This window comes from Callorhinus ursinus, unplaced genomic scaffold (assembly GCF_003265705.2).
Source record: "Callorhinus ursinus isolate GAN/ISIS: 27379988/994484 unplaced genomic scaffold, GSC_fseal_2.0 scaffold25, whole genome shotgun sequence".
NCBI lineage: Eukaryota > Metazoa > Chordata > Mammalia > Carnivora > Otariidae > Callorhinus > Callorhinus ursinus.
Genome location: NW_027397087.1, coordinates 31,944,641 through 31,959,191, shown reverse-complemented (window position 1 = coordinate 31,959,191; position 14,551 = coordinate 31,944,641). Strand labels below are relative to the sequence as shown.

Genomic DNA, 14,551 nt, shown 5'->3' with positions numbered 1-14,551 from the left:
TTTTCAATGAAAAGTTTATTAGAAGGGCACTTACAGGGGAAGGAGAGAGGACACAGATCCTTGACAATAGGGGCACAATGCTTACAGGTGCTCTGCTCTTAAGATACAAAAGTTAGAAAAATCTAAAACACTATAAATACATACATGCTTTTTACAAAGGTATTCAAAGGTCAGGCTGGCTGAGAAGTGAAGGCCATCAGCATCCTCCACACTCAGTTCCCCCCACCCCAATACACACCACCAGAGTTCGAAACAGCCTCGTCGCAAGAGCAGCAGGGAGGTGAGTGAAGGAGGAGAGGGAGGGGGGGCTCGGGCTCCATCCCCGGGGGGAGAGCCTGCAGGTGACGCCGAGCTGCCTGTTTGTACATGCTGCCACATGCTTAGCCAGCCCCGGGGGGTGGGGGGGGGAGGGCGGGGGCTGCTTCTGGATGCTGAGCCGCTGGGCCCCTGACTCTTCCCAGCCACGGTCCTGGGGAGAAGCGACCTTTGCAACTTTTTCAAAAAAATTAAATAGTTCTCTGTCTTGAATGGTTTTAAGAAATTATTACATAAATATAAAAACACCAGAATGCTAGAGTGTACATCAGCATAAAAAAAATCAATTACAGAATCACTGAGCGCGTTTCTCAATCCAGTTTACACGATCGGCGAGTTGCTGGGCTAGCTGTGTTTCTGGAAAGTTGCCTGCACGTCATTTCCCCACTGCCCGCCCCCCTGCCGTCGGAGCCCCAGCCTCTGTGTATGTGTTTTGCTTTCCCACCCTCTTGGGAAGTAGTTGATACTCCTCAAAAGGACGATCTAGGAGGGAACATTCATGCCACAAAAAATGGTACAACACAGCTGTGTTGCGGTTTTCTTCTAGTAAAGTGGGGACACATGTAGATCTTGGGGCCAACTCTGCCACTTAAAGTCACACAGAGTCCAGAACTAAACTCAGGCCCGCTCTTGCTACGGGTAACCCCCTTGGAAACCGTCTGGGAACAGTCCCCAGATTGCTTTTCCTCCCTCATCCTTTCAAGGATGACAGAGAGGGGCCTCAGGTGAGCTCAGGGCCCAGGCAGAAACCCTATCTGCCTTCTCCCCAGACTACATGCATGCATGCATGACAAGTGCACGCTACAGCCTTTTCCTGCGGTTTGAGTAAAAGCCCTTAGCCCTGGAATAGGTCCAAACTCTAGGAGGCCAAGGGAAGATGGGGAAAAAAAACTAAGCACAAGATATGTGCTACAGCTCATTCCAACACATTAATGATTTAAAAAAAAATAATCACCATGGTCAATAAAAAAAAAAAAATACAACACAGACAAAAGGATGACGGGAAAGTCTGCCAGCAGCCTTGCCCTTGCTTGCGCGCGCACGTGTGTGTGTGCGCGCGCGCGCTTCCTAAGAGTCAAAGTCCCCGCTCCTGACTCTCGGCTTGTCTCAAAATGTCAGATCGTCTACAGCCTGCCAGGAAGGTGGCCAACTGAGATGATGTTCCAGCACAGGCCGTAACCCGAAGCCGCTGGGGCAGCTACCCACTTTGTGCTGGAAGAACCTTAGTTACTAAATAAAGTTGGGGCGGGGGGAGGAAAGGGAAGAGAAGTTGGCTCCTCGGGGTGGGGCGCGGCCAAGGATCTCAGGCGCAAGGCTAGCTCCTCGGGGTCAGGGGCAGCACCAGCCCCAGGGTGAAGGCGACTGGGCAGGGAGCCCTGCGAATGACACTTAAAACTGCCCTCCACCCCCCTAGACTGCCCTATTTTCTCTTGCTCCTTCAACTGTCCTTTAAAAAGTTCTTTTTAACGTGTAAATGCCATTCCTACAACAGGATTTTCAAACCAAGAAAACCAGCTTTGTGACTTGAAGGATGCTAATACGACACAAGCCCCCCCCGCCCCAGCCCCCAGAACACAGCTGCAGCCTCTCTGATGGGAAGGGCACCACGTCCTCACCTCTGGGTCTGACTGAATCTCTTCCAGAGGTGGACTTACCTACATTTTCCTCTCACATCCTCCTCCAGGAGTCTAGTCTATAAAGAAGAGGGGCCAAGTAAGCTTTTGGAGAAACACAAAACTGGAACTTCCTGCCTCCTAAAAGGAGCCCTCAGCCCTGAGCATCAAGGGGACCGAGACACCATCCGGGTGGAGCCCCCGGATGGCCCAAACTGGGCTGTACCTGAAGCTAGTCCCCAAGAAACGGGAGGACAGCTGGGTGCCAGAGGAAGGCCTCAGAGGAGAGAAGGCAGGTGGAGAACGCAGGCCCTCAGAAACCGCTGTCCTGGCTTTTGGGGGAGGCCACAATGGAACACTCCCCCCACGAGTCTCAGCCCTGACCAGGAGCGTGCGCGCACATCCAGGAGGTTCAGACGGCTTGCTGGAAGCAGCAGGGCGCAGAGTGTTTCACAGCAGGCCAACTCCAGACCTGCAGAAGCTGACCCTCTCGGGGAGAGTGGCCGTGTGGGGTCTCTGGGTTCTGTGTCCACGGCCCCGCGAAAAGACCAGCATAGGTCTGGCACGGTGCTCCTCCCATCTCTTCCTGTGTCCTCGGGGAGCCTGGAGAGCAGCTCTCCTACCTCGAAACCATAAAGCTAGAGCTGCAGAGGCATTAGGATCCTGCCGGGGAGGCACCGGGAAGCCCCCAGCGTCTCCATAAGGTATCAGAAATGTCATCACATTTGAGATTCATACCTGCCAGTAGACATTTTCTCCCCTTCACCGGGAATAAGACAGGACTTCCATGGGAAATCCCTTTTCCTGGTAGAAATCCATGCAAAAAAGATGGGATAAGGTCATTTCATACAAAAACAGCAACGAGGAATAAAGTACCAATTGCAAGTGGCAATGTTGTCTGCTGTATTCGGCAAAAGGCCAGTCGAAAAGGAGGGCTTTTTTTCCAGTTAAAATAATTTATAAGTTTCCTCACTAATTGCCACTGGGAACAGTACTTCTCCTACAACATAACTGCTGGAGTTGTCACTGAGGATCCGCCGCCATGAGCTAGATAATCTTACGTCCCAGGGGAAAGATGGCCGACCTCTGCGCACCAAGCCTCCAATTTTCAAAGGTGTAAAAAAAAAAAAAAAAAAAAAAAAAAAAAATTTAATAGCCCTTTTCATTTGCCTATGTTGGCCTGAGATTTTTCCCTTCTGGTGAATTTGCTTCTGTTAATTTCAGTTTCCAGAAGTGCTGGCAGGTGTCTTCTCAACAAAACCTGGAAGAGCTTCACCTTGAGAGAGAGGTTGCTGGGCCCCCCACGCTGGTTTCCCAGTTACTGTGCCAACCCGGGATTTTTGTTTTAATATAAACATTCAAATGAGCATACGATAAAGCTCATTCAATTAATGCAACTATGTAAACCAAGAGAGCCGGATGCATGAGAATAGCAAGTGCGCTCTTACAGAGGACTGGAGACCCACACAGTGGAGGGCAGCCTCAGCTCAGGCGCCGTTGACGCCACGGCTGCCTCCTGCTTCCCGTGACTACACGTGAATCTCTGAGATTAATGCGAGAGGAGAAACTATACACTGCCTACGCGCTGAGCCTCAGCGGATCTCCCAACTGTTCAAAGTGAGAAAGGACAGGTTTACGAGACGAGGTGTCCCACCAGCTTCCCCCCCGGCCCCGTGTGCATGTTCTGAACACACTGGCTCACCCTTCTCAGTACGCTCTGAGAGGAGAGGGACAGGCGAGCCCCCCCTCCCCACCCCAAGTCAATCCGGCTCCTGGGGTGCAGGGTCTGCTAGAGCGCTGGGGCTCAGGAATGCCCCGCTGAAGAGTTTGTTACAAGCGCCAGAGGGCTAGGCACGAGGTCCGCTCCTGCCCCTCCCGCCCCGACAGGCTCTACCCTACCTAGAACACCCCAGGTGAGTTTCATACTCGAGTCCGGAACCGATGGCCATTTCCTGTTGGACAGTGACATCCCAGATTGCTGTCATTAAAAGATAAGGGGGCTGGGAGGAGGGGGCAGTTGGGGCCAAAGGGCAAATGGGTTCGGCAGACACAGCTGTTCAGAAAATCCATCTCTGGATTTGCTTTTGCGTTTTGGAAAACAGGTTGGGGCCGCTTTGATTGGAGGGAGAAAAATTTCTTCTTCATTGACAATGGTGAGTTGAGTTCCAATTTTCTCCACCTCCTACGCGGCCTTTTCCCCCCAAGCCCGCCCTCCCCCCACCCTCCCCCTTCACACCCAACGTCTCTAAGACACACTGGAACAGCGGATGCTTGGGGAGCCCATCTGGGTGAGGACCTTGTCAAGCCACTGCAAAGGCCCATTCAGGTGCAGCTCGATCCAGCAGGGGGTGCTGGTCACGGTCTGTCTCCTGCAAGACATAGGGAGAGGGGTGGGGTGGGAGACTTCAAAAAATGTCCGGAAGGACACACCTACAAGTCAGAACACCTTTTCTTGCTTTGGTGAGAGTCTTCTTCCCAGAGCCAGAGATAGGGTCCATGGCGCCTTGCTAGACCCAGCTCTAGAGGAGGTCCCAATAACTTGCTGAGACTGCCAGGCCGAACTCCTCCAACTGGGAAGAGCCTTGAGTAAGTCACGTTCTCCTCATGGGGAAGGAGATAGCCCTTCAAGGGCTAAACATGTGAGGCAAATCCCAGGGTATCCCACTTGCCCACCCATTTCTGGGATAACCCCCCCCCCCCCCCAGTGAAGAACTTCCAGCCTGAGCAAAGGTCTCCCAGGGTCCCATCTGTCATGAATGGGCAGCCTCATCTCCAGCCCCAGGTCCAGTCCCGGCAGGCCATGATGACGTGTGTCTGTCTGATGGAGGGTGTTGTTTGCAAAGCGCCGACAGAGTCCACATGCCATCAGTTCCCAATGTGCTGATATAATTCCCATCTATGGCCTTATTTTGGAAAATCTTACGAGCAGAGCAAGCCATGGAACAATTACTGGAAAAAACCAAGGCACACCACACGTTTCTTCTCCCCAAAGCACTTTGTCTAAATTCAGGCTGGCTGATGACGCAGCCGCAGGCGAGCTCCCAACGGCCTGCAGTGAGCAAAGGCTATCTGCTGAGGCCGCGGCGCTGGTACCAGCTGGAGGCGGGAGGCCTGCGCCCGGGGCCCTCGCCGCTTCTGGCCATCTCACGGGAGGGATGAAACCTTGCTCTCTCTGGCCCAAGAGGCAGAAGGAGGGCAAGACTGTTCTGGGAAGGGGCTGCACGGCCCGTTAGGCTGCTCTGCGGGGCTGCCAGGTGGCAGGGACCTGGTGGGCCGCCCAGGACCCGGCGTGTTGGCAGCATGTCCCGTGTGGTGACACAGGGCCCCCAGGGAAAGGCTTCCGCCACCCAGGGGCCTCTTCCCAGCACTCGGAGCTGGAGGGCCACGGTGCTGCGCCAGCTTGAGGGCTGCTTGCTCAAGGCCACCTCCTGCCTTTTTTTGGCCTACGCTGGGCCCAGGTGGAGGTCTCTAGATGGCCTCGTGGACCCCGGGGTGCCCCTCTGACCTGTGGTGCCCGAGTGCAGTCCTCTGGACTGAAGTCTGGGTGTAGGGAGAGCAAAAGGACCTCTCTCTGGCTCTTTTCCATTGGGGTCCGTCTAAGTATTTCCCTTCCCCACTAAAAGAAAAATATTAATTTTAAAACATTTTACTCTGGTCCCATAACTGATTTCAGCCAGGGCCAAAAGGTGGGCTAAAACCTCTCTCGGGCTGGGCCTTCGGGCCTGGGCTCATCACCTCAGGCCGTCATAACTGGGCTGTAAGTTCTCAGTTGGTCACTCATCCTGGATTTCAGAGAGACTCCCCCAGACCAAGGTGCTGTGTTCGCCTGGCCCTGCGGGGCAGACACAGGGCACAGCAGCTAAAATACCGTAAACAGAAGAGGACTTTAGGGGCCGAAATCCTCTAATGAGAATCTGACTTTCCATAAGTCATGCTCATCTGGATTTCATTACAAACGGTGGCCCAGAGCCAATATTGAAATGGGTTTGGCCCGGGTGCAGAATGACTACAAAACAAAATGGATTCCAAACATCTGGAAAAATGAAGAGGAGTGGGGAGTCACTTGCAAGGCGCTGGCCCCAGCTGACATGTGGGCACCTCTGCGTCTGGCGCGGGAGCCGGCGGCAGGAGGGGGACACGGCCCTGGCCCTTGCACACATCCTGTCTAGGTGTGGAAAGAAAAGGGACTGGATTCGCTAAACCCAAACCAGAATGTTCTGAGAGATTCGACAGCACAGACCAGGTAGACCCGACCAGTGCCATGTTTAAACCAGTATCTGAAATTCTGAAAAAACTCTTAGCAAGTAAACTGTTCCTTTATGACTACCCAAATCTTCTCCCATCCGCCTCTCAACTTTAATACCCGAGATCCTCAGGGTCACCCGAGTCAAAGGCGGAGCCCCAGAGGAGGGAAGAACAACAGGATGAAGACTTAACTCCCTGGAGAGGGTTGTCCTAAAACCATCTGCCCAAAATGAACACCGAGGAAGCAGCCAAGAGGCACAGTTCTAGGCTCAGCTTTTCCGCTAACAATGTGACTTCAGGCAAGTCACTTCCCCTCCCTGGGCCTTGGTCCCCTCATCCATGCATCGGGGGTGATGCCAGCGTCCCCACCCAGGCTGGTGGTGAGGGAGAACTAGAACATGTGTGTTTATGGTGCTTGAGAAACCGAAGTGCCTGGCTCTTCCTTATCCAGTGTGGCTCGGGCCCTCCCAGCCTGCCAGGCCACGGCCACGGCCACTGATCCTTGGCCTCTGCTTTTTGGGGCGAGGGTGGCCTAGCTCATCTCTGAGGGGCCCCTGCTCTGCTGTTTGAGTCATGTGCACTCGGGTCCCCATGATATGTGGCACCCAGACCTGACCTGTATTCTGCTCCCCAGCCTTTGACGAAGCTCATGCGGATGGTACACATCCGCGTCAACTGGTAGACCGCCTCGAAGCCCTGGTTGACGGACTGAGCCAGGAGGGCGGCAAACTCCTGGTTGTTGAAGATCTTCAGGTTGCACCCTGCCAAGAGAACAAAAACAGCGCTCGTGGGGACAGAGGCATACGTGTCCAGTGCCCCACTCCTGGCTGAAGCCACCCCTGGGTCATCCAGAATGGCATACCTGACCCGGCTCAGGTGGCACACAGTTAATCCGTGCGCTAGCCCCACACTCGACACTCAGTACCACGCTAGGGACAGGCCCCCCTCAGTCCCTGCCCTAAGCCGTCCTCACCTCAATGGAGAGGTGTGGCTGACACACAGGGGTAGATTAAACACTGGCCTGTAAGCTCCAGCTCCTGGAGCCAGGGAACGCAGAGGAAGACTATAAAGTAGGCTACCAATGACGAGAGAGATGGTTAGGAGAGGTGGGCCTTGCCCTGGGCAAGAGGGCCAAGGCAGGACCCCAGGGACCAGAGTGATAAGGTACCCAAGCCAGAATGCCCACGGCTGTGGGAGGCACGGCTGACCACCTGGGGAGCAGGAGCCCTTGGCATCAGACGGAGGGGAAGCAAAGCCTGCCACTCCAACAGGAGGCTCGGCAGAGGGTCCCGGGGTACCTTCCACCCAGGCTTCCCTGGTGAAGCCACCTGGGACCAGGAAGGAGCACGAGACTGGGGCCACATTTTGGCCTTTGGGCACAGGGCTGGGTCAGGGTGACATTCGCAGCAAAGTGAAGATGTGTGTCTAACTCTCCAGGCAGTAAAAACCAGAGACAGGCCCAAATAAAGTTTGTAATAAATCTTCCTGAAGTCCTACCAACCCGGGTGCCAGGAATGTGTCAGTCAGAAAAAGAAAGACTACAGCTCATGCTGGGAATACCCAAAAGGTGAGCTAAGGTGACGTTTACTGACAGGCCAACACTGGACTCCTAATCTTGCTGTGTGACTCTGGGCCCGTCACCTTCTCCTCGGGAGCCTGGCCTCCGAGGTCCTCCCAGCTCTGATGGTCTATGAGCTAACAAACCCCAGCACGGCCCCCTCACCAAAAAGGTGGGGGAAGGGCTGGGGACGGGAGAGGTCACAACGCCAGGAGCACACCCGAGCTTCGGGTTCTCGTCTTCTCCAAGGGGAAGTGTGGTGACCCCGGGGGCAGCAAGAAGCACAGGAGCAGGAGCCTCGGCGGCCACAAGGCCTGTGGCTCGTCCCGGCTCAGCCACTCCCCCGCTGTGGGCCTTGGGGCAGGCGGCTCAACCTCTCTGAGCTGGTCTCCTCGCCTGAGGAGCCAGGATAACTGGAGAGGGCCGAGAGCAAAACCATCGACGTCCTCTGTAAACGCGACCACACAACGTGCGGGAAACCGAGAGCGCTGTTCTTTCAGACCTCCTACGCTCTCAGGCTGGCCCTGCCCGGAGCCCATGGCTCGGCACCCGCTACCGAGACGAGGAAACGCGGGCCGCACACAGTACCCGCCGGTCCCAGCCCGCACTCGGCCAGGTGCTGCGTGCCGGTGCCAGGCGGGCTCGGCCGCGGCTCTCGGCCTTGGTTTTCTAAGTCCAGAGGCCCGGATGGGGCCCGTCTCTGCCTGTGTTGCTGCGTGGCCGTGGCCCTCTCCATGCCACCCTCTAGGGTGCAGCCTGACACCCTTTCTTGGAGCACAGGTGGGATTCATCAGCTCCACTCGGAAAGCCCGCAAGAGCTCCCCAGAATAAAAGCACAACTTTCTCACGGCCTTCCGTGGCCTGGCCCCGTCATGCTTTCTAAACATTTCCTGTCTCTTACACGGCCTCTCCAGCCACAGTGCCACCCGTACATGCCCTACCCTCCGTCACCTCCGGGCTTTGGCCCATATTGTTCCCTCTGCTCGGAATGCCCTTCAAGGTCCCCCCCCCCCCCCCCCCCTGCCCCCTCCCCCTGGCACCCTGTGCCGAATGCCAACCAGCCTGCAATGCCTGCATGCCTCCACCATGAAGCCTTCCCTGATCCATCCCAATGGTTAAATGAGTTTTTCTCCCCGGCTCCACGAGCACCTTATCTGTGCTGCTTGCTTGGTACTTAGTACCCTTCCTTGTATTAAACCCATTCGTGTCTTTGTCTTGTACACTCGGCTGGCCTGCAGGGCCTGTGCGGACAGCAGCAGGGCCTCCCGGACCCCTCCGTCTCCCTCAAGCACCTGGCGCGGCGCCCACAGGCCGTGCGAGTTTGTGGAACGAAGGGGGAAAGCACAGTGCCTGAGCACCTGTGCACACAAGGCAACAAGCAGGGACCCACGGATCAGAGGCAGATCCGCCGGAGGCTGCGTCTGCCCCCCCCAACCCCCCCCCCGGAGGGTCAGGGAGAGCGCAGCAGGACAGTAAGACACATTAAAGTCCCCAGCGAGGCACCTCCAGGCAGCCACTGCCAACACGGAGGAGCAGAAGAGGAAGGAGAACCGGCCCAGCAGCCCAGGCGCGCCGCGGTGGGTAGGAGCGCGTACCTGGTGGGATCTTGCAGACAGTGGCCGGGTGCCAGCCATAACGCTGGTTACAGTTGGGAGACTGGACAAAGATGGCGCTGTCGCTGAGGCACTCCGCGAAGACCTCCCCTCCGATGTAGTACAGCCGCACGCCTCGCCCTAGGGAGATGTGGGTCAGACTGGCCCGGGGGGACCAGCGGAGGCTCGCGAGGGAGACAGCCGCAGCCGGTGCTCCGACGGACCGCCTCTCTGCGTCTCACCAGGCCGACAGGACCCAGAGCCCAAGCTTAAACCCGCACAGGGGACGTGGAGGTGGCACTGGGTCCCTAACGCCGGAGGTGGCAGATGACTAGGGGAAGGGGCATGGGGTAAGTCTCTGAAACAGCCTCTGCCGCGGACGAGCCATCGGCCAGCATCAAGTTACTTCAGCCCCTGAGCCTCAGTTTTTTCGCCTGGAAGATGGCGCGATGATAACACGTGCCTCACAGGGTGGTTGAGCCGCACACGGCGAGCGCCCGCTAAGCGTGAGCAGCTACCACGGCTACTGCCACAGACACTCACTGGCTTCATGCCACCCCTGTACCTTCTCTCCTCCGTGCATTTTTCTAAAACATTCCATAGGTTTATGTCATTCACTTTTCCTCCATCTCTTAAAAATCCATTCCAGATGGACAAATTATTTTTAAATTGGCTCTGCAGTCCGAGCAGGCAGTTACATAAACACTCTGACAATGAGGTCTGCTCTTGGCCAGGGGAGGTTTTCTCCTCCTGCACGGGAAGGCCTCTGTTGCCTTCTGGGGAAGAGGCTCAGAGGGCTGGAGGACGGAGCCAGATTCTATAGGCACGGCGTCCAGTGGGGTAGACACCAGGGGGCTGCTGGGAATTCTGCTGCCACCTTGTCCTGCCATGGCCCCAGCGCCCCTTTCTTCTTGGGGGGGGTGCTACAAGACTCGGTGTCACAGATAACACGGGGTATGGGCAGACTCGGGGTCCACAAGGGGGGGCCGCTGGGTTATGTCCATCAGGAGCAGAAGCAGAGGTGGGAAGATCCCAACCAAAAGAACAAAAATGAGTTTTGTTTTGATAATTTGGGAACTATTTTTAAAATGTAGAGGAGCATAAGGAGAATAGGTAAACACCTATGGATGCCACCCAGGATCAGTATCTTTATTTTAAAGTAAAACAAATGGGGAGGCTGTCTGGGAAGGCTGCGGGCTCAGTGGCAGGGGCTGTTTGTCACCAACTAGGTCACACTCACAGTGTGGCCTCTGCAAGGCTCTGCTGTCCCCTGGGCATCAGGTTATTCCCTGGAGAAAAAGCACCCAGGCCCAGACCCATGGCTTCCAAACTTTTCTTCTCTTAACTATAAAATCCTCTCCACAAATGAAATCGTCCATGAACATCCAAGAAACAGTAAGAACAAGATCAAGGGTGCTCTGGGTCACTTAGGACCAGACCCCCTGCTGCCCTGCCCAGCTCCGGAGTTTGCCCTGGAGCCAACCCCCGGGGGTTCTGGGCTGACAGTACCCTATTACACCGTCTCCAGGTGTGGAGATGGCCTTCCAATGGACTTAGGATCTCAAAATTATGAATATCCAAGTGACACACACACAGCTCCTTCTTCCATAAACCAAGTGGTCTCCTACTACGTTCTGGATGTTAGAAGGCAGAATATTAGCACCGGGGCTGTTCTGGCAGCCCAGAATAATTGTATATGAAATTAACAAATAAAAGATCATTCCTTAAAGATGGACACCGCCTACCTATCCCACTATCAGTCAGTACTTTAGGAGTATGTTTATTAAGATACATATGTTGCCCTTTTCATAGATTTGCCCTTCTTGTCCCCTCAAGTTGAGTGTTTTCCTCCATGGCTTTCCCCTCTTCAGACTTAATTTGTGTTTCTGAATGGGAATGACCAAGCAATGTGAACCCTTCTGGTCTGGCCCTTAAATGGGGCAATACAGAGTTTGGGGGGCTGGCTGGGGGGGGTGGGTCCTCTCCCCAGGTCCCAGTGGGAGGCGTGGCACAGCGGGGGCAGGTGGGTTCTGGGCAGAGGCTGCTGGGGCCGCTGGCCGGGGCAGGGGAGGGGGATGGGGAGACGGGGGCGCCCTTACCGATGTGCCTCCGCGTGAGCTCCACGGCTGCGTTCCTGTTGACGTTGGAGAGCAGCCCCAGGCAGAAGCGCTCCGAGTTGGAGGGGTCGGTGAAGCCATCCACTGTCATGGAGGGCTGTGAGGCATGGAATGTCTCCCCAACGCGCTGGTTCAGCTCATAGTAGGAGATGGAGCACCAGAAGGCCGGCTCGCAGTAGGTGACAGGCTGCAGGTCTGGGGAGACAGGCCAGGCTACTGGGTCAGGGGCCCCCAGGTCACCTGCTGCTCAGCGAGCTCCCCTGGATGCTCTGTAAGGCTGTTTCTGTACCTCTCTGAGGGTTATGATCCCCGAAGCTCGTGCCTCGGCATTAAACTTGCAGGATCCAATGTGATAGAGTGCTCTAGTGTTTGGAAAAGCCTTCCACCAGCCTGGCCGCTTTCATTTAGTCTTAGCTCACAGAGGCCCTGTCCTGTCTGGCTGGCCTTAGGTTGAAGTGGTCTTCAAGGAGGGCCAGGCACCACCTAGCACCTGGGCAAGCCCGCAGGACAGGCCCGGCAGGTTCCCCGGGCGCGCCATGCCACCCACGCGGCCTCCTCCCGGAGTCACCCATAGTGATCTCGGCCTCCAAAAGGGCTTTTAGCTTTCGGCACTGCCTGGCCTCGGGCACTCCTAGCCTGTGGAGCGGCAGAGACTGAGCCTGTAAAATGACAAGGCTAGTGCAGCCTGGGGGCCTGCACAGGGTGCTGGGCCTCCAACCACACAGTCTCGGTTCCACAGAGTGGAACCAGGTCCACGGCTCTTATTAGAGAAACTATCTTCCAAATGTCTCCACATGCTGTCTGTCTGGGTGGCTAAGATACAAAGTCACCGAAAAGAAATTCTCAATTTGTCCTGTGGTCTCAACCAAGGGCTCCTCAAAGCAAAACTACCGTCTTGGGAGACACTGGTTCTCTTTCTCTCAAGAGTTGGGAATCCCTGAAATAGAGGTTTCCCCTCACACGATCCCCCATCACCTTTCCTGGGACTCCCTCGCCCTCCTGTCGCCTCCAGCCACTCTGGTCCACACCCGTCCAGGCCCCCGGCCCTCCTCCGTGCATCATCTCTGACACCTCAGTGGGTCTGTGCTTGGCCCGGGGCCAGGCCCCCCGTCCTTCCTCCTGGGCATCAGTGCCGCGGCGCCCTAACAGGACCCCCAGCACTCTAGTCCGGCCTCTTCCCGCCACCTCCCTGCCCTGCACGGCCCCACATGCGCTGGAGTACTGTACTGATCCCGCTCGCTGCCTACTTGAATCCACCCCCCTTGGTGGAAAACCAGGGAGTCCCCTGCCCCTTGTCACTCCTCCGTCTCGGACCTCCACTCAAATATATTTGGAGCTGCCCGGGGAATTAGGGTGCGTCTGTAGGAGCTGGTTCGAGGGACAAGAAGGGTTCACCGTGCCAGCTCTCAGCCCTGGCCAGAGACCCTTGCTCACTGCCTAGAGTGAGAACCCACGGGGGACCCTGCTCACCAGACCTTTGGAAGTGTGTGAAGCACGGGGGGGGGGGGGGAATCCAAAGCTGTTCTGGGAGGGGCCTCCAGGGCCAAGGGCCGGACCCGCTTGTGGGGTCTGTGTGCCTATGATCCCTTCTCAGGGGAAGGAGAACGCCTACCACGTGTGTGAGGAGATGCAGACCGGCAACTTCCCTGCACTTGGCACAGGCCCAGAAAGTGTCAGCTGGAGGGTTAGGACACCTAGAGCAGCCTCCTGGCCCCAGCATCACTGACATCTTGGGCCAAATGATCCTCTGCCCGGGGTGAGGGAGGGGGGCCTGGTCCGTTACAGGATGCCTAGTAGCAGCCCTGGTCGGTATCTACCCACCGAATGCCAGTGGCACACATCTGTCACTCCCGCCCGAGCCGGGACAGGGACACATGGCCCCAGACAGTGCCGGCTGTCTTTGAGGGGGCAGAACAGCCCCTGGGTGAAAACCACTACCTTCGAGGGTCAGCCAGGTCATGGAACGCAAGCTTCAACGCCAGGCGGCCCGGAAGGCACTCGGCGCTGGGGCACGGACCAGCTGCGCGACCGTGAGCAAACCCGGGCAGCTGGGAGCTTCAGCCTGCACATGGCTCCCGGCAGCCACGGCGCGGGGAGCCCTCTTTACCTCCGCCGCTGTCTGCAGATGGCCCGGGAGGAACCACGAAGTGCGGGGCACGCCTCAAGCCCTCGCTACGTGGTGCTGCCGATTAGAACTGATGATGTACGTGAACCTGAGTATGTCCCGCTCCTGTCCTGGCCTCTGCTGCAGGGGAGGCAAAGCGTCCATGCCCCTTTCCTCTCTTCCCAGGGGAGAGGGAGCGGAAGACGAGGGAAGGCGGGGGATCGAAGCTACTTTTAATGGGGGAGGGAGGAGTGATGGGGCAGGGGCGACCAGGGCTTGCGACCTGCGTCCCAGAGGTTGGGTTGAGCCACATGGGCCACATCCGGCTCTGGCGTCACTCGATGCTTCGACATTCCAATGAGATAAGCTATATTCTAAACAATGTGGTCACTAAAATGTGAGCTATGTCGCTTTGGAGACCTTAAAAAAAAGCCCAAGAAATCCAAGTATAATCCAAGCCCTCAAAAGGGTCGGTCGGGCAACGCGTCTTGAGGCAAGAGGTCCTGAGCAGGGGCTGCTGACCACCAGTGCCCAGGGGCAGGCTCTGCTGGCCTTGCTGTGTGAGCTTTCCTGGCCTGGACAGTGACTGCAGCTTTACTGGAAGACATCTAGTGCAGACCATCTAGGTCACTGTGCATCTGGCGTGGGTCAGCTGGGAGAAGCAGCTGGGGCTGATCTGCGCCGGCCCTGGCTTCCCCGGTAAAGTACAGAGTCCTCACCCCAAATTACAAAGCCTTCCAGCACCCCCCTGGGCTTCGTCCAGACAGAAGAGATAGAGCTTGGCTCCCAGGAACCCTGGCACAGCCTGCCCATCAAAAGAAGAAAAGGCAAAGGCCACCCATCGGGTAACACGGTGCCAGAACCACTCAAGGGAAATGTGGGCTTTGAGGCATCTCAGAATCAGAGACAGACTTGGGGTCCTAGCCCAAGAGGCCTCCCAAGCAGATCTGAGCCCTTATCCAAACATCCCTGCCAGCTTCCAGATACACACTGGACAGTGTGGTGGT

The 14,551-nt window shown here is 56.5% G+C and overlaps 1 protein-coding gene across 5 annotated transcripts in view; it reads right to left on the bottom strand.

Moving 5' to 3' along the window:
* SMAD3 (SMAD family member 3) overlaps positions 1–14,551 on the bottom strand; it is a 115,013-nt gene continuing 100,462 nt past the window's right edge. For all 5 annotated transcript variants that reach the window (XM_025883996.2, XM_073877238.1, XM_073877239.1 and 2 more), the window contains 4 exons: positions 11,423–11,635; positions 9,327–9,464; positions 6,790–6,934; positions 1–4,297 (listed from right to left, as the gene is read on the bottom strand). In XM_025883996.2, coding sequence (XP_025739781.1) covers positions 4,174–4,297; positions 6,790–6,934; positions 9,327–9,464; positions 11,423–11,635 — 620 coding nt within the window. In that variant the 3' untranslated portion in view covers positions 1–4,173. The remainder of the gene's footprint in view (positions 4,298–6,789; positions 6,935–9,326; positions 9,465–11,422; positions 11,636–14,551) is intronic.